The 25,244-nt window shown below is 40.0% G+C and overlaps 1 protein-coding gene across 1 annotated transcript; it reads left to right on the forward strand.

The window, feature by feature from the left end:
- TMEM47 (transmembrane protein 47) lies at window positions 1–24,356 on the forward strand. The gene is made up of 3 exons (XM_065859874.2): window positions 1–465; window positions 14,670–14,810; window positions 23,103–24,356. Exons 1-3 carry the CDS (start codon window positions 240–242, stop codon window positions 23,279–23,281), a joined length of 546 nt encoding a protein of 181 aa, XP_065715946.1. The 5' UTR covers window positions 1–239; the 3' UTR covers window positions 23,282–24,356.
- Window positions 24,357–25,244: the final 888 nt, after the last annotated feature.

The following is a 25,244-nucleotide window of genomic DNA, read 5'->3' on the forward strand; positions in this document are numbered from 1 at the left end:
GCCGGGCGGCGCCGGGGGGGACTAGAGGGAGCTGCTGCACCTGATACACCGGGGCGGGAGCGCGGCGAAGGAGGGAGCGGCGCTGCCCGCCGCCTGCGAAAGCCTCTATTCGCCGTTAGTCACCGCTGGTCTCGCTGCTCCTGCCTCCTCCCGCCCCTTCTGCGCGGAGCTGGGCTCTAGCTCCTGTTCCCCTCGGGGCCGGCGGCAGAGCGTCCTCCTCTTCCTTCCCCCCGGGCCCCATGGCTTCGTCCGGCAGCGGTATGGAGGAGGTGCGCGTCTCGGTGCTGACCCCGCTGAAGCTGGTGGGGCTGGTGTGCATCTTTCTGGCGCTGTGCCTGGACCTGGGAGCCGTGCTGAGCCCCGCCTGGGTGACGGCGGACCACCAGTACTACCTGTCCCTCTGGGAGTCCTGTCGCAAGCCCGGCAACTTGGACAGCTGGCTCTGCGAGTCGACGCTGCACAGCGGTGAGATACGGCTGCCCCGGAGCTCGCCCCGGCCGTTCCCCCCCCAGCTCCGCTGCTCCCTGCCGGCGGCACCCCGGCTCTGCGACCGCCCTCTGCCTGGCCCCCGCCCCGTCCTTCTTTCAGTTCTTTCTGCTTTCCCCCCCTACGTCGACCGCCTCCCGCTCCCCCAGTGCACCCCGTGAGCTGAGACCCCCTTAGCCTCCGTGCCCTGGCTGCCCTACCAGGATCCCCTGAGCCGCTTTTCCTTCACCTTTGTCTCCTCCGGAACTATGTCCCAACCCCTTCCCGGGACCAGCATTCCCCCGGACCGAAGCAGTGTCCGGGGCTCTGCCCCGCCATCCCCCGGTCCCCCTCCGTGCTCCTTGTCCCGCCCGCTGCCGCCCCTGCTCCCCGCCCGATTCCACCCTCCGATCACCGCCGGGAAGAAATCCCCAGCACCTTTGTTCTCCCGTCCTCCACACTCCTCTCGTTCCTGAGCTGCTTCGTCCATCCTCAACCTCCACCCTGCTTCCCTGGTCCCAGCGCTTGCCCTTCCCGCGCTTCGCGGCCCCGAACCGGTTTCTCCCTGGCTTGCGGGCTGGGGCGAAGGCGGCGGTGGTCTCTGTAAATAGCGTGTGCTGGAGGCGGGGAGCCCGCGGAGCCCGTGCTAGGCTCGTCCGTCTGCCTACGAGATGGTGTAGGGTGCAGGAGAGATGAGCGGTTTGCTTCCGCGAGCGAAAGGGGTGACTGATTTAATATCTGCCTTTGCCTGTATTTTCATGAAAGATCCCGAGTTTGCGCTAGTTTTGATCGTTTATCCGTGTGGCAGTTGTCCTTATACAGTAAGAAGCTGTTGGGGATCAAGAGTCTTATAATTTCTCCCTCTCTCTGCCGCCATCCCCCAAAGTCACTAGCCTTGGAAAACTGGGGCTTCCTAACCAAAGCCAACTGTTATTTTTGTCCCAAGTGAGGAGTTCTGGACTCTGGCCTTCTGTCCGTCCTCTTGGATGTGTTTCTGTGTGTCTTTCTCTAACAAGTATCAATCTTCCCATCGTCTTTCATACTTCTTTGCCCTCTTGCCACACTCCCTGTTTTGATTTCTTGATGCTCATTTGTTCTTCAGCTTTCAAGATATTTAGTCATAGATTCTTTTTTTTTTTTTTTAAATTTCATTTCACTATTGCTTGGAGTACTTAAAAATGGGTTGTGAATAATATAAACAAGCTGCCTGTTGAATATTTTTCAGTCAATTATTTTGTAGCACAATGATTGTTTAGGTTTTCATCAGTTATTTTATTTACTTTACACCTGATAGCAACTTCTGGAGTCCCAATAGAAACACTGACAAATGAAGCCAGCCTCTTCTCCCCCCCTGCCCTGGCCCCATTTTCATCCCCATCCCTGTCCTCCCAACACACATGCTTGCATTGCTAAATCATCCATTTGGATCACTGTGCTCTCTGGTTGGGTAGATCATACAGGAACAAGATGTTTGTTTTGGGGAAAAAAAGGCAAGGGGCTGACTGTATATTCTAGATGCTTTCCTTTTGCCTCACTTTTCTGAAATCCTTGTGTAGGTTCTGGGAAATAACTGATCTCTGCTTGAGCAGAAATTGCACAGGTTCCTTTGCTGCTCTGGTTATTTTTTTTAATCTGTTATTGTGTGGAGTAATATTGGAGGGTTTGAATGTTGTTTGGGGTTTTGAGTCAGGTAATGCCAAAACAAACTGTAAAGAAATGTCAGTTTCAATCAGTTACCAGGGTATCTACAGAAACTTCAGAGAGCTTTCTTTTTCTCCCCCAGTATAAATGGAAATTTATGTAGGAATGTCAGCTTCTACGTGTCTCCTTAGCAACGTGAATCCTTTGCCCCTTCTCCCTGTCTCCTGAAATACTTACTATCCACTTGATTGCAGAAAGACTTTTCAGATGGCTTGAATGAGAACCTGCTTCAAATCCCCCCCACCTCCACACACACTTTTATTTGACTCCCTCGTCATTCTATCTCCTCACCGCGCATGCGTGTACACACACTCACAAAAGTGGGACATTAACAAGAGCGGGACAGCTTATGGAACAGCATAAAAGGACACTAATCTCTCTCATTTCCTAATTGGTCACCTGTCTGTGGGAAGGTGGAAGATGAATGGGTGAGGATAGATGGGCATGAAATGTAGTACTGTTGGATGCTGTGTGTTGAAAATTTGCCCTCTCCTGGTGCTTTCTTCTACCTTGAGCAAAAATTCCTGCCTGTCTAGTTTTATTCAAGTTCCTTGAATGAGCTTTACTCATTTCCTTAGATACTTTCCAGTCTAGTGGAGCCAGGTTTCACAAGCTACTGGGGAAGAAGTGAATGATTGTTTTATTTGAGGTGACGGGAATAAACCTTTTATTTTCTCCATGTTTGACACACAATGCTGCACTTGAGGAGCCCTGAAATATGAGAAACTGTACTGTTTTCCCTTCCCCTTCTGTGAGTGTGTTACAATTCCCATTTAAGTCAATAGGAAGGCTCCCAATAAGTTCACCAAGTTGGATTTGGCTCATGTTTGAGACCATTTTGTGTGCTTGCCTTAATATTTTAAGTGCATTTTCCTCTTACATCAAGGATCTAGCAAGCAGTATATTTTGGAGATAGCCAAGAGCTCCCACAGGGAAAGCTTTTTTAGCTCGATACCAGTGCAAGCAGCTTTGTAGCTGGCTAGCTGTGAAAAGCAGTAGTACACACAGGAAAAAGGCATCTTCACCCCTGGTTTTAAGAGATTTACTTCATCGTCCCTTAAAGGAGAGCACCTCAAGTGGCACCATCAAGGGCAAGCTCATGCTAGAAGCTGTTAAAACATATTTGAGGTTTAATTAAAAACCTTTGTTGTAATTAGATGTAGGACCCCTGACTGCTATCAAAAGGGCAACTTAGTGGTGGAGAGCAGAAGGAAATGTACAGAGCATGATTGCATAGGCTGTTAGAGCAGGAAATAATCCTTCTCGGTTTTCCTTCAGTATTGCTAGTGCTTGGAGCATGTGTTCTTGCATTCATTCATCCACTCAGTGTTTTGAGGGCTTTTTTTTTTTTTTCTTTTTTTTCCTTTTTCTTATTTTTTATTCAGCTTCTGTACTTTTTTTTAAATTGTGTAATACGTCACAATATTGCTGGTTCAAGTATGTAAAATAGTAAGTCAAATTAATTTTTAGAAACCTGAAGAGTATAAAACATCTCATCTTAAATTGATTTTATTCTTTTTGAGTCTTTAGGGTCTATGGAAATCAGCTATTCATTTTTTTTTCCTGTAATTGAAGGAGCTAGAAAGGTATTCTTGCGTATCCCTTGTTTCCCTCTTCTCTTGATGAAATTCTAAAATTCCCACTAATAGCAACTTCAGGAGCTGAAAAACTAATAAAATTGCCAGTATGAAAAGCAAATCTTGAGATCCAGCAATGCTGCCTTACAGTTTCACCAGATGTCTAGGCATAAAATTATTTTCTATGATCAAAGCTTATCTTGGCTAATGCACAAGTTGTTGTTAAGTCAGCTGTATTTTAAACTCATGTGCTAAACTTAAAAAAAAAAAAAAAAAACAAAAGAAAACCAACAAAAACCCAACCAACCAACCAAACAGAAACAAACAAAAAACCAAACAACTTACGAGGTTTGGAGTGTTCCTTTGGTGTCTTTAAACAAAAATTTTTTTAGACCTCATTTGAAGTGTATTATGTCTAATTTGTGGTGGATCATTTGCAGATTTATCAGGAGTTAAGAGTTATGTATGAATATTTATTTCTATCACAGCATCTGCTTAAAATTAAATGTATCTTATGTACCACTGTGTGGTGTGTCAGTACCTGTGCAGGAAGTTGTTGTCTTCCTGCAGAATTAATAACACTAAATTTGCATTTATGCAGTAGACTGCAGCCATTACAGTTCTTTAAATCAAATATAAGTAAATACGGTGTTGAAGACATAAATGGTTCCATAGAATCTGATCTGCATGTAGACATTCTGTCTTTTGGCTTCAATATATGTATATGCTATTCATAGAAGACAATGGCTTCTTCACAGCATTTCAGTTTATTGTGAATATAGCATATATAAAAATACATTTGAATGGTTTCATACTGGTTAACCATATTCATTCTGGTTTATGGGGAGCATATGACTTTGTCACTTCTCAACCTGTGTATTTGTTTATGGAACATTCAGTTTTCTAGAAGATCATTATACCCTATGAACTGTCTGTGAATGTTTGAAAGACAAAGCAATCTCAAGGAAATAAGTGCAACAGGGTCTCTGTACATGTTTAAACTTGGTGGTAAGCTTAACTTACAGCATAGTGCAGTAAAGCAGTCTAGTTTTGTCGTTATAATGCTGTTCTAATTTGTTCTTAAAATAAAAAAGCATCAGAGGCTACTCATTTGGTAGCGCTTGAAGGGGTTTAACCTTAATTATACATTAGATGCAGATATCCGAATTAACATGGCTCAATAGTCTTGGATGGTATCTGCTTGTTTTGAATCTAAGGGGTTGTTCCAAGGGGAAATTGCTAGCTCAAAAGCAGCTTCCTCGTTAGAAGATGTGGATCATTGCTCAGAGTTGATGTTGACACATATTTGTAAAAAGCTAAGCAAGGCTGATAGCTTGCTGTAAAATAACATAAGAGCAGCAAATGTAATTTTACTAAGTCTGAAGAAACTGGCTCATACAATGTAAGGAGCAATTAATAAAACATTTCTTCTGGGTTTGAAAACTATAGTCTGTCGTTTTGCATATTACTCTCTTTAATACTCATCCCAAACGCTTTCTCTGAAGGTGAATATAAAATCAAAAGCTATGCTACTTCAAACTCACCGTCTGAGACCCTGAGCAAGCTGATTTAACTTTGAAGTTGAGTCTGACTTGGAGATTGGCCTTGCTTTCCAGTAGGAGCTGGACTAGATGACCTCCAGAGGTCCTTACCAACCTAAATTATTCTGTGATTCTATGATGACTGATACACTGTTTACACCTAATGCCTACCTGCCTCCTTCAAAAGGCTTCAAAATGCCTCAGATTTGTTAACTACACCTCAGAGTAGCCCCAGATAGAATATTTTAAGGTGTGTTCCCTCTTTTACAAATGGACCAGTTAGCCTCAGGCTTCCCAAGGCCATGCTCGCTGGGAACAGCAAATCTAAGATTCCTGTTCATTAGTCTGGAACTTTTAGTATCATGGGGGCTACTATTTCAGCCACCATTCTCCAAGCAGCTAAGAGACATGGTTACAGTACATTTGTGTGTAACACATGAAGTTTGTGCAAGTGTATCTGATCAGATGGAGAGTGTCATACACTTTATCGTTGATAATACTCTTTTAAAAAAAAAAAAACCTCACTAAGGCTAGAAGTCTTCCTTTATTGTTATAGCTGCTGTTCATTGCAGTTTAAAAATCAGTAGTGTATCCTGTTGCTTTAAATCTTGTTTATTTAATAAAGAAATCTTGCACCAGTAAGTTTAAAGATGTTCCTTGTGTTAGAAATAATATAAGTGGTTTAAATATTTGATGAGATTTTATATTTAGAATCACATAGAGAGTGACCTTGCCTCTCTTACGGATTTGTGGCCAAAGATGACCACATAAGATTCAAGGTAACATCAGGAGAGGGGATAAAGTCTATCCAGCTGTATTGCTTAATGTGTTTTTACTTGTTCCATTTTTGTAATATAAAGGGCATTGTTTTGATGGGAAATACTCATTGAACTATTTTACATGCTAATTGTTCTTCTCAAGGAACAATGGAATGAGTTCTGAAAATTACAAAAGATTGCCGATTCACTTGAAGAACATCAGTAACTGTGGGAAATAATCACATTCCTGTTCCAGTGCAAAGCGTACTTCTTCCTTCTTCAGATTACTAAAATGCGGTAGTATATATAGAAGAGGTCAGAAAAGGTGAACTTTTCTTGAAAAGTTTGTATAACACTTCTCCCACACTTCTCTCCTAATGACATAATTCTAAAACTTCCAGGTTTTTGTGAGGTTCTTGGAGCTGTGGGTGTGTGTGTTTTGGTTTCTTTTTCTTGAATGAATGGATATCCAATAATTAAAATGGCATAGTAGTGAGCTAATCTCAGAAGAATGCCACGTATCCAATGAAAGAAGTGCCTGAGTACATGCTGTACTATTCTGTGAATGAATTATAGATTACATGACTTTCTGTAATGCTGTGCTTGTGTTGAAGTCTTCTGTTGGTAAAAGTGATGTGCAATGCGTGTTGCCTTTAAATAATAAAATAAAGATCTATATAATGGCAGCACTTAAATCTTTATTTGAGGATGCACTTCATTTAAAGGATTTTGCTCTATGACTTTAGAAATACAGGCAGGCCACGGCTCAGATAGCAGCTGTACAAAAAAAATCAAAATGTATGTATTTTGTATAAATAAGGAATGTAAGCTTTAATCTTCTGGAGAGATGTGTGTCATGGGCAGATGAGCAAGCACCTGCTATGTTTCAAGTTGCTCATACATCTGTAACCCCCCCAGGCATTAGACTGCCTTGTTGCCTGGCAAAATCTGTCTTCTATGCACGACAGCAGAGTTGCTTACCATATTTTTATTGCTTTTGTTGTTCGGCCTGATCTCCTGTAGAGAGGGGAGATAAAACGTGAGGTGGTGTTGAAGCACGCAGAAAGTTTCAGTCCAGGAATCTCGAGGACACACATGGTCTGATGACCACAGCAGCTGAAACCGAGGCATCAGGCAGATTAATGTAGCCCACAGCTTATGCAAGACTGCCGTAGAGATCATCCTGAGAAACTGAGACTGTTTCTGCTTTGTGTGTTGCTCACTTTTCTGGGAACCAAACTGCGCCCTGCATGCTCACTGGCATCTTTGGGTGGAAGGCAGGGGATCTCTGCTTGCCATTGAAGGGTGAATGGAGTCTGCACCTTGGCTGCCTTATGAGTCCCCTGACCTAGTGAGCATGTCCTTCCCTGGCTGAGGAGGGGAGGTGGTGGAGCACCTACTGCATCCTGCCAGCGGGCTGCTATCATCCCTGGAACAGAGCTGACCTCTTCCCCTCTGATCATGGTTATCTTGCTGTGGAGAAAAGGAAAGCTACAGGAGGAGCGTGAGCAAGAGGGATGCAGCTCTTTAGGTGACTGTTAAGGAATTTTTCCTCAACATTGAATAACAGAATCACAGAATGTTAGGGATTGGAAGGGACCTCGAAAGATCATCTAGTCCAATCCCCCTACTGGAGCAGGAACACCTAGATGAGGTTACATAGGAAGGCGTCCACGCAGGTTTTGAATGCCTCCAGTGTAGGAGACTCCAGAACCCCCCTGGGCAGCCATTTTCAGTGTTCTGTTACCCTCACTAAGAAGAAGTTTCTTCTCAAGTTTAAGTGGAACCTCTTGTGTTCCAGTTTGAACCCATTACCCCTTGTCCTATCATTGGTTGTCACTGAGAAGAGCCTGGCTCCATCCTCGTGACACTCACATTAATGAGGTCACCCCTCAGTCTCCTCTTCTCCAAGCCAAAGAGCCCCAGCTCCCTCAGCCTTTCCTCATAAGGGAGATGCTGCACTCCCTTACTCATCTTTGTTGCCCCATTGAGAGAGCCTTGAGTCTGGGCTGCCTTACAGTCACACTCAAATGTTTTTGTGTGTCTGTGGAAAGGAGTATAAACAGCACCAGAAAGTTGGAAGCGACCGGTTAGGTAAGAGGCATTTCAAAGCAAGACTCAGATGTGGATTTGGATTCCCTCCTGCTTATTGGTTCACAGACCATGTAGATCTCGTGTTTCTTTTTTTCCAGGTCGGGTCTAGCGGACAGAAAAGGAGAGCAGTTTCAGTCTACTGTAGTGGTTAAGAAATTTTTCTGTGAAATGGGAGCAGAGGTTCAAGCCTGGAGACAGAGCTGGGAAGCAAAGACCTTGCAGTTTCTGATAAGCCCTCTAGCCCTTGGTATACTGCAGCTAAGGAGACACCTGCCTTTCCTCCTTCGTTAGTCATCTGCCATTGTTAGCCATTAGCTTTCTGTGTCTCAGCAAGACACAGGCATGCTGGGTTTGCCCCGTTTAGCTGTGTTTTGGACACATCTCTGTGTTTGTTCACTTTTTGTTTGACTGGCTCTAACTGGCTCTCCACTTGTCACCAGGGATGGTAAATCATCTTACAAACATCTTGTACAGTAAATGGAAAAATATGGAGCCTCCAAATTATCCTTAGGAGGTACTTAGGGATTTTGGCACCCAGCATAAAATCCTCAAAATTCTATTTGGGTGTTGTCAAAATCCTGATAGAATTAGAGCTGTGAGAAAGCCTCACTGTCAAGCCCACCTGCATTGTGCAAGACTTGGTTTATTGAGGGCTTTGTCCGGTGTGCTACTGTGTATGGATGAAGACCAATTTCTTAGGGAACAGCTCAATATGTAAATCTCTTGTCAGAGAAGAAGCAGAAAATTGTTCTCTCTCTCTTCCACAAACAGCTTTTTAACGTATCTGTGACCTCACAGAGTTATTTCGTGCATTCAAATTCATGCCTTTCAGAAGAAAGCCTTGGTGTAGAGTGTTTGAGTTCTGTCTTAAGGAAATTGCACGTTCAGCCACAGCTGGCTGGTTCCTGCAACTTTGGTAATGCTTTTTAATTGTCTGTGTGACTGGGGATCCACATGCACCAAGTCATTTTGATACCTAAAAAAATCTTGCTCTCAATCCGTAAAATAAAATTTAAAAGCCAGAGTGCATCTGTGCACCAACTAGCAGTAATAAGCATACTATACAAACTGACAATGAGGAGAATATATTTATTTGTTGCAATTTTTGTACAAGATTTCGCCATGAAAATTTGTGGCTAGAGCAACTTACTGAAGGCTAGATATAGATACTGCCCGAAAATGCTTCTCTCAATGGTGTGCAGAAGTGTGTGCTGCAGAGTCTCAAAAGATGGTACTTGTGGTGCTGGCCGCACAAGAGTGGAGGTGTATGGACCCAGTAACTTCTGGACACTGTTCTTCCCAGTTTTAGCCAATATCCCCTTCATCCAAAGCAGAATTCATTTGAGCAGCTACTTAAAAACCCAATAATTTTGGCTCAGGTGAGGTTCCAAAGGTCTGACTTCTCTGTGGAATAATTTAATTTGAGAACTTAATGGTGACTGCTATACCAATCTTTCTCTTGGTATTTCCATTGAATTCAGTGGAGCTTGGACTTTTGCAAACGTCTGTGCATCTGATCATGCTGAAGAAAGAGGAAATCTTAGTGATTCCATGACAAATAAATACACTCTCAGAAACTAGATTCTACCTTTCTGTTTTCATGTAATTGGTACACTTTTTAAACTTCCGTTGGCTATTTGATGGCTAAGTTGATGATGAGTGTTTAGGAACTTAGAAATAGTTTTGAATATAAAGCAATTAGGAATATCTCTAGGTATCTTATTTATCTTAGTTGATTGTTATGACATGCAGTGGATTATATTTAATTTCTTATGTGTGGGTGCCTCAGCTTCTATGCTTTACTTGACACATTCTTTCAAATTCATTATTCTTGAATTTAAATGCTGTATTAGAATTTCTAAGAATATGTATTGGCTGAGGGCAGGTACGTGATAAATAGAAGTTTTGCAATGAATCAGAAAAAGTTGCCTAAGAGAGGTGTGTTTTGTTTTGTTTTGTGCTAGACGAGGGTCAGTTGTTTACTTCATCAAGTAACACCTGCATGTATTTTCTTACTTCAGCATCTATGAGGAGAGGACTTGGTGGAGACCCATTGTATGAGAGAGAAGAATACTCGTTTCTTTCTTAAGAGTCAAACTCAGTTCAGTTGCACTGTCTGAAAGAGCCCTATACACATATTCCACAACATGTTTTTATGTCCACCACTACTTTTACTGTGGAATACCATGTTGATAAAATATTTAATTTTGGGGAGAACTTGCTGAAAACATGGAATCTATGTCAGTGCTAGCCTTTTGTGTTGCTCTTTCTCGAGTTTAAAAAAAACCCACAAAGTAGGTATTAAAAAAAACCACTTCAGAACTTTGAGCTGTTTTCTCTTTGTTTTATGGCTTTTCTTGATTTTATCCTAGCGCTGAAGTATTATTTCGCCTAAGAAATAGAGCAGATAGAGCTGCTCTTAATTAAAAATGAATATCCAGCTTAAAGCCTTGGGTCGTTTCATTTGAGGGGAAGAAGGGAGGAGGGTCACATATTTCAGTGTGCAATTAACACTGTGCTTCCATATCATTAAGAAACAGGCATAATTTCTAAAGAGCAATGAGACCAAGCTGTCCTTACAAAAAGACACTGACTTATACATGAGGAATTAAAAGAAAAGAAACATTATCGTCATAGTTTGGAGGGGGGTGCTTATTTATTTATTTATTTATTTTACTGACCACGGTAATTCTAATAAATTTTACACCACCATGTATGTTTTGAAAATGTGCTAAGTACCTATGTTCATATTCGCATTTCCAAATACTGAAAACTCCACCCATAAACTAATAGGGAGATTGTTGTAATAAGAACTACGCAAACAGTGTCATCACCATCTGAACTGCAGTATGTGTTTCCCATCGTTATAGACATTGTGTTGCGTCTTGTACAGTGCAAAAACGTATTTAGATTTTCATACCTAAAAATAGTACAAGTTAAGGGAGACTTTCTTACAAAATCTGTCTCAAGTTACTTAACAATCGTCAAAAATGTGTTAATTGTAGTTGTCTGGATGGGATATGTGGCATTATCAGTGCAATTCTTAACGTGTTGCTAAAATGATGGAACACTGTAAAAATGTGAAGTTATATTGGATCTATGGTTATAAACCTACAAAACAACTTAATTTTGGTGTGGCAGTAAGACAACAGGGCTTTCCAAAATCTAAAAGTTTATTAAGATCTGTGGGAGTGCAATTTTATTAGTTCCTAACATTTTTCTTAGACAGTGGATGTATTGTGTAAATAAACTGTAGTGATGTACAGTGAAAAATTCTGATGTGTGTTCTGAAAGTGTAACCAAATTGTGGTTTTAATCCAGGAAAGTAATAATGATAATGTATAAGTTCCCATTTTACTCATGTTTATGCACGTTCCTATCTCTATGAGAACAGTCAGTCCCGGAACTGGGTATATAGTAACTTGTTTGCAAGATTGGTGCATGCCTAGAAATGGTGCAGGCATATTCTGGATACTCTATGGGCTTATGATGTTTATGTTCTGTGTACCAGTAACACTACGTAACAGAGCAATCTGCTGTTCCCATTTTGATGCTGTGTGTTTTAAATCAGTCCCAGGTAGTCTGAGGAAAATTACAATATTTTTATTGCAGAAAAGTGTGTTTGCTGTATGTGGTTATGTTGTTGTAGCTGTCTAACTTACAGGGTGTTCTTCCTTCAGAGGCAGTGATTCAGTTTTCTTTGACTGTTTCTTTTCTTCTGTATGAAGTACAGTGGCCTGGATTTTTTCTTAAAAAATAATTGCTGTTAAGTAGAATGCCCGTGCAGAAGGTTTTACTTCCTTAATCCAACATAAGCTTTATTTTGTCACCAGATCAAATGGCTTTCAGAATTGAAAGTTAAGGTTTTTCTAAGACGACAAGGAGATTTACACATGTGGTTTCCATGGTAGGCAGTATAGGAAAACTCCTTCTAGTATTCTTTGTGCACTCATGTCTGACTTTCGTGATGTTCTTTAACCAAAATCCCTCCCAGCTGCAGCTTAAGGTAAAGGCTGGTGGCATTGTATGCTCCTGTAAACAGATACTGGAGCTAAAATAGAGGCAATTCCAGACATTGTGGCCCAGAGCACAGTGTTCAATATCTGATCCTCAGCTAGCAGTGAGGAACAGTAAGAGCCTCGGTTTTGTCCTACTGCCAGCATCGCTGAGTAAGTTCTCTTACTCAGTACATTAGTTTTTTTTAACTAAGTCAGTTCTTTTTTAGTTGGGAGTGTAGGTGTCTTCCAACACTGATTTGTCCTTTTACCTCCCACATCAGTACTATAGTAAAGTAGTTTGTTTATTTTTAAACCGTTCCAAAAAATCTATAGATATATCTGTCCTGGAAGTAAAGCTATATTCTAATCCCAAGCTTATATCATCTTTGCCTTAGTTATTTTCACTTGATTGGTGGTCTTGCCAATACAGTCTTGGAAAGCAATAAGGTGCTCAACTTTTTTCCATGTAGTTGCTGCTCCAATGTTGCATGCTTTTTGTTTGCATTAGACTTTGGCATCTGATCAATGTGAAGATTTAATATTTTATTATTTGTAGTGGCTTTCAAAAATCCTAGTTTCTGAGTTTTCCAATCTGGTACTTTGATTTACTTTGTCAATTTTTTATGGCTTTTAACTTTGGGGTGGTATGGATTTATGTGTCCAGTTTTTGTATCTTTGTAATTTTCTGGTGCAAGGATTCCTTTCATGTTGTTCTGAAGTGGTCCATTCTCTTTATTTATTTCTGTATTTTATATCTGTAATGCACTTTGATATTGGAAGAATACTTTCTAAATCCTCAGTACACTAACCATGAAGGATCATGTCAGTATTAAAAACCACTCCTGATAACATTCCCATCCATAGCTAAAGTCGTATTTCCATCCCAGTAAGAGTAAAGCAGTAGGACACACAGCAAACTGATGTTAGAAGTTGCATGCTGAAGGTAGGAGAATGAGAGATTGCTCCCAGCCTTGGGTTCTGGTCTGGTAAGAAGACAAGAAGTAAAAGAGATTGAAAGGTTGAGTACTTAGTAATTAAAGTGCTAGTAAACAACATCCCTGGATTTCTAAAAAGAATAAAAATAAATGTGTGTTTTTCCTCAAAAACTACTTTAAAATAACTTTATTTTTTAGCAATGCTTTTATAGCTCTTCTATCTACTTTCTTCTTTTAATCTCCTTCATCCTTTTTCATATAATATATGAAAGCTTTTTAGTGATAATAGCTGCCAGCCTTCCATTCTCAAACCCCACAGCTGCACTGGCAATATCTTCAGCAGATTAGATCTCTCATGAAACTAGATGTACTGTTTTTTAAAACACTGAATTTTGTTCTTTTCAAAAAGAGAATGTGGGGATTTGTTGTTCTTATTTTAGTAACCTTAAGATCTCTAACTTTATTTTGGAAATAATTAAACTTATTTTCTTCGAACTATGTAATGCATTTGGATGTTTTGCTCTGAATATCACATGCATGCTAGTATTTTCAAAGTAATAAGAGATGCATTGGTTTCATATGTCCTTTTCCCACAAGCTGATTTTATATGATCTTCCTTGAACTACTATACAATAGTAATAAACAGTAAATAGTGATCTGACTCATTTTCTTGATGCCTATTTTTGGAGTGAGACAAGGTCTTACATACTCTTTCACAAAGAGAGACAGCACGAAGCCCGTGCCTTTCTAAAATCTTTCAGAAGCTCCTGTGTGAGGTCTTGGGTGTTGTATAGGCCCATGATGGCCATCAACTTGCAAATGGTTTTCGTGTGACTTAAGACTGTAAGGATGTTGATTATAGCTGCATCCATTATGTATGAATATAACTAGAAAATACACGGGGCCAAATCCAGAAGTTGCTTTTGGGGGGGGAAAAAGACAAACTGACACTTCAGGATAACTGGTGTTTTAAAATTGACTTCAGATTTGACTTGGTCTGCATCTGATGATCATTACTGCCTTTATAGGGGCTTGATTTCCACCTTTTTTCTTTTTTTAGTTATTATCCTTTTGAGCATTTCCTGCCTTTACCTTAGTTTTGTTATTCACATCATGTGGCCTTAGTACTTTCCAAGTGACAGGTGTATATGATAAGCCTCTGTGCATTTCCCTTCCTATGTCACCCTAATCAGCTCAAGCAGAGGTTTGACTTTCACTCTCTTCTGTGAGAAAGTTACAACAGACTGCTCACACAATAGCTAATCCTGAACCAGCCTGAATTTCTCCTTCTAAATTGGACAAAAACCGAGGGACCAAATTATTCAGTCTTACTTGAGCCACAATCCCAGTGAGGCCAACTAAGCCTTGAAAAAATGTTGGAGGTTGTGGCACTTTGCTCCTGAGTTACATCTGTTATATAAAGGTGTTTCGCTAATTAGGAGAAAAGAAATCCAAAGCACAGTTGTTTATTTATCTGAGCCTTGGTGCAGGCTCTGCATTCCTTATATTCTGCTGTTTCTTTCAAGCCTATGGGCTTGTTTTACTGAAATTGTATTATTATATTTTTCCCTTTATTTTTTTCTTATTTTTTTTTCCCTAGACTGGCAGATAGCTACTCTTGCTTTGCTGTTGGGTGGTGCTGCCATCATTCTCATAGCTTTCCTGGTTGGGTTGATCTCGATCTGCGTGGGATCTCGGAGGCGGTTCTACAGACCAGTTGCAGTCATGCTCTTTGCGGCAGGTAAGCAGATTACTGGCACCATTATGAAAATTTCATGAGAGGAGCTTCACTTCTGTGATGGAAGACATGCCTTGTTCTGCATGCTAATTCAGAGACATTTGGTTTACTTCAGTGTTAACTCCAGTGAGGTTTGTCAGGATACAGGTTCTGCACAGCATTAATTATTTTTGCAGTTGCCGTATTATTGGTTCATAAAAAAATATTTATTTGCATTATATTTATTGTTTTGTGAAGTGCATGCAGCAGGGGAAACTACAGAGGATAAATCTCAAAGTACCATTTTCAGTCTGTGACTTTGTGCTGCTTGATTTCCGCATTTTTATCCTTCATGCAAAGCCATTTCTGTTATTTTAATGTTCTTCCTTTTACAGTTTTAAACCACGAGAAATTAATGCTTAAATGTGAACCCTTGAAGCCCTATGTGTGAAAATAAATAGGATTATGTTGCAAGGTGTTTATATATGCCCCTGTGCCACAAGGAATTAATTTCATTGTGTCAGCTTGCTTACTTTGTTATTAATTTAACAAGCTGTCACAGTTTAGTCCCTGTTTGGTTTTAAAAACAAGAAAATGGAACAGTTTATATAGACTGTCACAAAATCTTAAGGGAGACCTGTGAATCTGAATTGTCTGTAAGACTGGTCTAGTGAGATGTAATTACAATATCACATCATCTCCTTTTGTACATTCTGGTGGTTTGGGACTCAGTCAGCATGGATGTTTCGGTTTCTTCTGAGATTCACCAAGCATGGTTTGCCTTCATCCTGTCACTCATTTCTGCATTGGGGCCAGCAGCTTAAGCCCCTTCTGGTAGCCCATAATGAAGAGGATGACAGAGCCTAGTTTTCAGGATGTATTTAAAAAAAGCCACTTACAAGGATATGAAAAGACAAGAGCACAGAATTTGCAGGGTGTTCAGGAGCGAAACAAAGCTCCGGGGAAGGCTCCTGCTGCCCCCTGCTGTTAGTGATGCCTTGAATGAGCCGCTGTGCTTGAAGATGCACTTTTATTTGTTCAAGAGGTGTTAGTAGGTCACATTTCATTTGCTTTTAGAAAATGAATGCAACATAGAATCAGATTTCCTGAGCGGAAATTGTAGTTTTTGTGCTATGTGACACATTACTTGCTTGGTTGAATGAATAAAGGCACTGGTGCCGTTGTTTCAAAATTTAGTATTAATTTTGAGATTGTAAAGCATGCTGGGCAGTTAACTTCGAAGGAAATGGGATTATTGAATTTTTGTAGTTGTATCTTATTTGGCTTTTGACTTACTACACAATGTTAAGAGAAATTAACTTAGGCAGTGAATGGCTGAACAATTACTATCTTGCCATATTGCTCATTTACTATGTAGTTAAGTCTGTACTAAAAAAAAAAAAAAAAAAAGCAAATTTTCCAAAGGAAAAAAAAATCCCAAATCCTGCTGTTTGGCTTAAAGCTTAATCTGTTCTCCTCTGTATAAAATTAGTTTTAGTCTTTACTACAAAAGTTGGGAAGAGGAATGGGGATTTAATGCTCACATCAAAAAGGAAAATATATTGGTGCTTTAGCTTGTGAGTGATGTTCACCCCTTTCTTTTGCCTCTGCGTGTGTGTGTATGCACATGCATTTTAAATAGCCATGACCTGAATATGATAAGGAGATGATGAGGCTGAGACAACCTGCCCCATTCTTCTTCATTATCTGACAAACCTGAGGAGAATCCTTTTGGGATTTGATGCTGACATAGTTAGTGTCATTTTCTACAGATATTATCTTTGATGTTAGCTATTTTAAAAGTGAATATGGGCTGGCATATCTTGAAAGAATTATGGAAAGAGTCCCCTACTGAAGAGGGGAAAGTTGAGGTTGCAGCACAGTGGAGTCTGTATCTTATGCCACTGTCCATGAATTCAAACTATCACCTGTGGATTTCACAGAAAATCTTTGAGGATAAACCTCACCCTGACCTGTGAATCTGCTGACAGGACCAAATATTCTGTATGGCTCTAGGTAGGAATCCACCAGCTGCCCCTGGAAGAAGGACACAGACTGAATTGCCCAGAGGCATTTAACGATCTGTATGGGTGTCAGGTAGAAAACGTTGTTGTGTGTGAGAAAGGACAAAGTGGAAAAGTGATTTCCAGGCCCTTTAGAGTCCAAACAGTTGTCTCCAAGCATTTTTTTTTCTAGTTTTGATTTGATTTTTTTTTTTTTTTTTTTTGTTCTCAGCTTCAGGTGTCAGTTAGCAGCTCTGTAGGTGAGGAAGAAGATTGACTGACTAGGACTGGAAGGGATGAGAAAGCACAAAAATAATTCAACCTAGATACTAAGAATAAGCCGTCAAGTGAATGTGTTTAAAGCACATACTGTCAGCTCTGTGTAATGGGTAGACGAACAGGTATACCTCAGGTAATAGAAAAATGGAGCACACAGAAAGGCAGATGCTGAACACTCTTATGTGGAGTCACCTTGGTTCATACAGCTCTTCCAGCATTTTTGGTCTAGTAAAGGTCACTAGCTAACATACTTGCTGGGGTGTCTTAGTGCTCACGAACACAACTGACGCTGAAAGCTGCATCCTCAAAGTACAAGCTCACAAATTTGTCAGTGTGGGAGTCTCGTGATATGGTTACCTGGTAACTGCGTGATAACCGAGCCTAATTTAAGGGCAGAAAGTGTAATTGTTCAAAGTTGTCACAGCGGCACACCAAAACCAAAACAGACAGTTAACAAACTCAGAGCAAACTTTATTCTAGCCAAAATAGTTCAGCAGAAACCAAACTAGAAACAAGGTTTGTCGAAATCACTCAGTACTCCTACAACATTATAACCACAGGTTCAGGATACAGGTTGGGAACTCATTACTACACAGCCAACATACAGGATGTAGGGAATTCCCAAAATTCTGGAACGATGACTCAAAATGTGCACCTACTCAGTCACAAAGGAGGACTCTCAAGGGTAACCCAGAAGATCTTACTGGTAGGATGAGGGTGTTCAAGGACAGTCCAGAAGAAACATTTGCTCACCAAAAGGGTGAGGAGCTTCTTTGGGCGGCATCCCAATGCAAGGGGAGAGTCCCCAGCTGCAGACCCGCTGCTCCAAGGAGAGCTTACTCAAAATCAGGTCTCCAGCAGACTCCATTTGTAACCTGGGTCGAAATCTCCTCTGTGGTAATATATGGTCAGTGGTCTAAAAGCTTCTCTCAATCGAGGTGCCTCATTGGTCAAGGGCCCTATCTGTTGACCAGAGGAACTTGCCTTTCCTGTTCCCTGATTGAGGTGGGTGTATTTGTCTACAGTCACTGTGCAGGGTCTATCAGTCCAAGAGGGCAGGAAGGGAATATACCTGCCACAAAACTCCATGAAAGTAAACAAAATGGTGATTTAAAAGATTATTGCCTTCTGGGGCCATGTTTTAATAGTGTTTAGAAGAATAATATGTTGCAATTAGTAAGCTTTTAACACAATTCACCGGATGCACTTATGTGTCAGCTAGGTAAACTGTGGGTAAGTGGAAGTATTATAGGTGAGAGAGTAAAAGAAATTAAGGCAGATAATATTTAAAGAATACTTAGAGGATGTATCTTTCTGTTCTGTCAAAGAGTCAGAGCACAGTCCAGCTGGATTGTGTCCTGAGTTCTGTGCTATTACCTATTTTCATAATGATGTGGAAGGTAGAATAAAAGTCTTCTTGTCAAATTTTCAAGTGAAGCTAGAAAAAAGTACAGATATATTGGAGAACAGAAATTGATTCTGAGAAACTGATGGAATGATCTGAAAAAGTAGGACTGACTTCAGTAGGATGTAGTGGAAGTTGCTACAGGGCAGCAAAAAAGAGTCATAGCATCAAAGAAATATTGATAAGAAGGATACTCTGTAGGTGATGTAGTCAAGCCTTCTTGTTGAGGCAACACAGATGCTAACAATAGGTCAGTCAGCTGCAGCTTTGTCTGGACCAGTCTTGGAGAACTCCAAGGATGAAGATTCCACAGCCTCCCCAAGCATGTCTTCCTGGTGCCATACTACCCTCCTTATGATTTTTTTTTCTTTCCTGATGTCCATCCTGAATCTCTGAGATTTGTGTCTATTGCCATTATCTTAGGTTGTTTGGTGCTACAAAGAAGAAGTGTTTGGGTTTGGTTTTTTTTCCGTCACTGCAGATACATTTTCAGGTAACTGTAGTCTGGTTTGAAATTGCTCCTTAGCTGCCTGTTCGTGAGTCTAAATAAACCTAGCTCACACATCCTCCTCTTAAGGATGATTTACTCTAGGATTCTGATTATCTTGGCAGCTCTCTGGACCCTCATCCTTAATTGGTCAATCCAGGTTCACTACTGATTGCTACTTTGTTCTGTATGTGCTTGGAAGTAGACTCCAAGAGAATGTGCTCCATAATGTTTCCAGGAATTGAATTGAAACTGACCAGCCTATAATTCTGTGGATTTTTCACTTCCAGCCTTTTTAAAAATGGACACAACATTAAACTTTGTCCAGTCATCTGAATATCTCCTAAAACACAGATGATAGAGAGCTTGTGATCACATTAGCCAACTCTTTCATCACCCTTGGGTCAATCCCATCTGTCTTCACAGATATGGAGGCAACTTTAAGTCATCCCTAACTTGTTCCTGCACGGTTGACACCCTCCCAAACCATGTCACTTAGAGGTTCTGGAGAAAGTGTTGTGGTGCACATCTGTCACATCACCTGTCAGGCTTTCCTGTCCATCATTGTATAAATATGTTTTTCTGAACTTCACTTTGCAACTAATGCATCTGTGAAAATTCTTCTTTATTACCCTTTTTGCCATTTCCTAGCTTAATTTTGGACTCCAACTGGGCTTCAGACTTCCTGATTTTGTATCTACTTATCAAAACAGTGCCTTCCTATTCCCCTTTCATTGTCCATCCTTGTTTCCTGCTCTTGTGTGCCCCTTTCTTGTGCATTGAGAAACTCCCTGTTTGGCCAGCTGGGCTGCCTGCTGAAATTCCCGATCTGCCTCTGTAGTGGGATGGTCTGTTCTTGAGCTAGCAGTATTTTAAAAATCAGCATGGACTCTCTTTCTCTTCATGCTGCTTCCCAATTAATTGCACAGGTTGTATTAAGTACAGATGACTTCCTAGACAGCAGTTGCATGTGCATTAATCTTTGACACTGCAATACCTATTGTTTATTAATGAAGTACTTTACTCCCGTGAATGGGCAGGAGGAATGATGTAGAGAACAGAAATACAGAACTTGCTAGCCAGCACCACCTTTTTCATAAATGTAGACCAATTAGAAAGCCACATTATAAGCTTTTTTTGACAGCAAAACTGTTATAATCAAACATTTGAACAAGGAAACAATATTGTATTTTCCTAGTTTTAAAGTGTTATGATTTATGCATGTTTAATATGGTGAGTATGTATAATGGCATATATTTCATATAAATAGAACAAAACTAGTATTCCTGTTCCTGTGCAATTGTCTTGCAAGCATCATAGTGCTAGTCGTAAAAATGGGTCGAAATTTGAAGTGAATAGTCTAGTTTGAGGTGATTAGTCTTTTTTGAGTTGCATTTTGAAGTATTTTGTTTTGTTTTTAAGATTTATTTTGCAGCCTTTTTTTTCTATGGGAAATACTAGCATTTCCCAAGAAAGGTAGTTACATATGCTTCCCATAAGCAGGTCAACATAGCATGGAGTTCCTTTAAATTAATGGGAAGCAGATCAGTAGTTGCAGGCATTGGTTTTAAGATCTTTTAGGGTCATACTGGTCATTTTTCATAACTTCACTAACTGTTGTTTCTAGCCTACACAGACTCCTTTTCCTTTTACAGGGAACAACAATGACACAAGAGGCAGAAAAAGTGCAAAGCCATCACAGTGTTGTGAGGTGTGGTTGTTTCCCCTGGCCAGTTGCTGCCAGCACTTCCTTTGAGCTTTTTAATAACGTAGCTGGACCAGTAGTAGCAAAAGCAGAAACCCTCACTATAAAAATGTCTAAAATACCAATTTGTGGGTGTTGCTCCTTTAGCCACATGTTCATCTTCCAATAGAATCAATTTTTTGTTTTGTTTTGACAAGTCCAATCTGTAGATTAAAACTGAGCATACTTTCTACGTTAGGTTGAGGGAAAATGGAGAGCTTCCTTGGTTGGAACTTGATATGCAGACAGCAGAGCAATTCCTGTATTGACTCAGCAGAGATGCTGCAGCCCCAGTTCAGGAAGCCACTGAAGAACTTGCTTATATCCATTCATCTTAGGAAAACCTTTTTGACTTTGAGTGGTCTTAAAGATGTGTCAGGTACTTTTGGGTGTAATGGTGCTCTTGTTATACAGAATTGGAATGCATAATCTTTTCATAAGTGTAGGTGCTTCCCCTAGTTTACGTCATCAAAATTTCTCCAGTGTTGCACAGTATTTTTATGAGCTGGCAGACAAAAATTATATTAAAGTGGAATAACACCAAGTAACACTTCAATAACTTCAGGATTTAAAAAAACCCCTGTGGATTTTGGTATCTACATCAGAAAATCCACTATCCAAACATTATTCAGGTTGTCAGTCTCAAGTAAGAGTCCAAAGACTAGTCTGTAGGCTAAGTGGGCGGGGATGGAGAGGAAGAAATTTCCAGTGAGTATTTTGTCAGGTGTTGTCACCAAGGGTGTGTAATGAACATGGGAGATCATCTCCCCATACCAGTGGTCCCTACCCAGGAGAGCAGTAGCCTCCAAGTGCCAGTTAGACAACACTAAAGAAGGCTTGTGTAACTGAAAAGGTAAATGACAGATTTTGACTGTGTGAAGGATTCAAACAGTAGCAGAATATAAATAAAGTTATTTTATTTTTCCTGTAATTTCAGAAGGGCTTGTATAGTCCAAAGTAGTCTCCTTTTCTGTTATCCACTGGTATTTTCAATGGGCTCTGGCTTTGTAACAATTCTCTAAATAGTGTTCGTTCTCCTAACAATACCTAATAAACTGAAAAAAAATGACTCAGTTGATGTTAAAGAAAGTAGCTATTATGTCATTACATTGCATACCATTGAACTTCCATCACAGCATGTCTCAGCCCTGCAAATACTTAAGCATAAGCTTAACTGTGTGGATGTGCCCACCCTGACCATGATCAGGGGGCTGGGGTACTTTGCAGAGGCCGTCACCTGCTGAAATCTTTAAAAATGCTAGTTTTTAAATGCTGGAAGGGAGCACTGTGAAAAGACCATATCTGAGAAGCAAAAAGGATGTTTTGTACATTCCTGTGATGTTTAATCTTTTGTGAGTGGCAGAACTAGAGGCCTGAAGAATCACTACATCAATACAGCTCGTTCTTGTCCTCAAACCAAGTGTAATTTTCACCTGCTTACCTTGGAAACTGTTCTCCCAATTTTCTATTAACAGTGTGCCTGAATTTAAAAGGGAATGGATGCTGATGAAACTGAAATCTTCTTGTGAAAATTTGGGTTCTTCATCTGTGTATTTTCCTTTTCAGGTTACTGTATGTGGGGTTTTTTGATGTAGCACAATAATTAACAGGTTTGCTGATTTCCACTGCAGACATGTGGATCAGGCTGCAGGAGATCTGGCTCAGAGACAGTGCTGTAGAAAGTAATGATTTCAAGCTTTTTACTGCCTTGGATTTGATCTGTTTTAATAGCTGTTTTAAAGCATTTCTGACCCACCCCCTAAATTTGTAATAGAAGACAGTGTTTTGCCAGTTGGAAGTTTAGTGACTGATCAAACTTTATCGATTCCCTGGTATTTTGTGTAACAATATCATTAAATCTGATTACAGTACACAGTAATGCATATGAAATATTCAGCGAGTTTTTACTGAACATAAATATGTATCGCCTACTACAATGAATTATTTCTAGGCTAAGTAAATTATTTGATTCTGAGCTATAATTCTTAATATTCGTTTATTCTTGCTTCTCATTCTGACTTATTTATAATAGCTATAGAACAAGTGATTTCAGTTTTGTTATTATGGGGAGCATAATAACTAAAATACAAAAGAGAGACAGAAAATATTGTAACTGGGAAAAGATTGCTTTCACCTTTTATTTCTTGGACATCTGAAGGATCATTGTTATACCATAGCAATAACATTTGCTCATCATTGAGGAAATATGGAAGAACTGCTATGTTTTCTTTGGATTAAATGAAGGTGATTTTTTTTTTTTCCAAAAAGAGCAGTACTTACTAGCTAAAAATGTACCAAGAGCATTTTAAATGTGAAATTCAGTTTTGTGATGCTTTCTGTGTTTTATGGAAATGAATTAAGGCTTCTTCTGACACATTTTTTTTTCCATCTCTTTCAGTTGTTCTTCAGGTGTGCAGCTTAGTCCTTTACCCAATCAAGTTCATCGAAACGGTCAGCTTGAAAATATACCATGAGTTCAACTGGGGCTATGGCCTGGCTTGGGGTGCAACTATATTTTCCTTTGGGGGTGCAATTCTTTATTGCCTGAACCCTAAGAACTATGAAGACTATTACTAGAATAATTTAATGAGAAGAAAAATAACTAAAGGATTACTCCATCTTTTCTAATTCACAGTTTTTTTAGAACACTTGTGGAGCACCAAACAGTCTGCTCTGTTGATAAAATAGCCTTTGCCTTTTGGGTGTGAACACTGTAACCAGCTTTTACAACCATTTAAAAGAACTGCAAACACTAGGGTTGCTGATTTTACATAGGCAGATGCTGCAAGCTGCTGATACATAAGCTTCATTTTTCCTGACAACAAGCAAAAGGATCTACGTGTGACAGCGGTCATTGTGAGAAAACTAGTTGGAATGAGAATGCAATGCCAGCATCTGCCATTGCCTTCAGGGGAGCAGCTGGTATAGGCTCCATTTAGAAGTTTCCCTGTATCATAGAGGATTCAAATGTCTGATGAGCAGGCAATGGCATCTTGTACAATAGGCTGTGTTGGCCCCTTGTTACTTGCTCAAAAAAGCTCTTAAGGAATTAGTTGCAAGTGACTGTGTTGAGGGCAGTGAATGTAACTGGTGAATGACTTGTCTAATATCTGCATTCGACAGTCTTCTGGGAGAATAATAAAAAAAAGGCCAAGCAACCAAGCCACCAACCACACAGGATTTCATGAATTGGTAATCGACATCACTGTGCCAGCCGTAGCAGATTTTTGAAGGAAGTCCAAACGTGGAGATGTGTGCTTCTGACTGTGCCATTGGAAGTTCTCTCGGCTCTGAGTGTTTTGCTGGGAGGGTGGAGATAAGGGGAGGTAGAAAAAGACCTCATCTGTCCCTGAGGCATCTAAAATGCATGAATGAATCACAGTTGTCCTAATTACCCATTCAATTTCCAAACATCATCACAAAAATAATGCATATGAAACAAGTTCAGTTATATTTTTGAAATGTATTAGTATAAATGAATATATATAATACAAATATAAATGCAGAGGGAGAGAGATGATTCATCTCGTAATGTGAGCTGTGATGCAGTGGTTGAAGTACTAACTTTGTACACATTCTTGAAAGTCTTGGATTGATACCTTCAATTTTGATTGGTGTTACAAAATAAACGTAGAATGGTTTGTCTTCTGTATATGCCCTTGTACAGACTCTGTGTTATGGGAAGTGCTTAGAAGTTCACATCAAGTTAAGGTAGAAATGGACAAAATAGGTACTTGCTATTCCATGTGTAACCTAATTACTTACTAAAAATGGTTTTTAAGGCTGTTGCAAAGAAAAAAAAACTGCCATTAAAAAAAATCTAGTTAGGTTGTGAGTGTCTATGATCATCAAGAATACAGCTGAGACCTCATCATGTCCATATTAAAACATCAGTACTTCAGGAATTAAACTCTTGTTTTTAAGAGCTGAGTTTATAATGGACTGGCTGGTGACTATGTACATCTAATCACTCTTTGCTTAGAATGTTTCCCACTTAAAAGATCCAGAGATTGTACACATGAAATGAAACCCAAGATAAATTAGGGCAAACTTTCACGTGAATTTAATCTGCATCACTTTTATTTTTGTTTACAATTTGCTTATTTGGATATTTTCAATTAATTATGAACATATTTTTGTATAATTCTAATCTTTAGAAATAACTATTTTTTTTAATGAGAAATTTAAAATATATTCTATACGGACCTCTGCAAAAAGCAGATATGCTGGGGTTGCACATCCACCTCTACACAAATGTTTTTGCTGGTTCCATGGAAAAGACTGCTGAATTACTCAATGTTAAGACCACATCTACAGTGTTACTGCTTGTGCCAGGGCTGGCAGGACGCAGAGGTTCTGCAATGACTGTGGGACCACAGGGCTGCCTTTTAGGAGGTTGTTGTGAAAGTATTGCTGACAGACGGAGATGGTTTATAAAGCTCTGGGGCTCTCTGGAGTTAAATCTTTACTATTATGGCAGGATGTTCTATATCAGCAGTCTTTCCAGGACCAGTGGTGATTAATTAGATTAGAGGGAGCA

This window comes from Patagioenas fasciata, chromosome 1, assembly GCF_037038585.1.
Source record: "Patagioenas fasciata isolate bPatFas1 chromosome 1, bPatFas1.hap1, whole genome shotgun sequence".
Lineage (NCBI taxonomy): Eukaryota > Metazoa > Chordata > Aves > Columbiformes > Columbidae > Patagioenas > Patagioenas fasciata.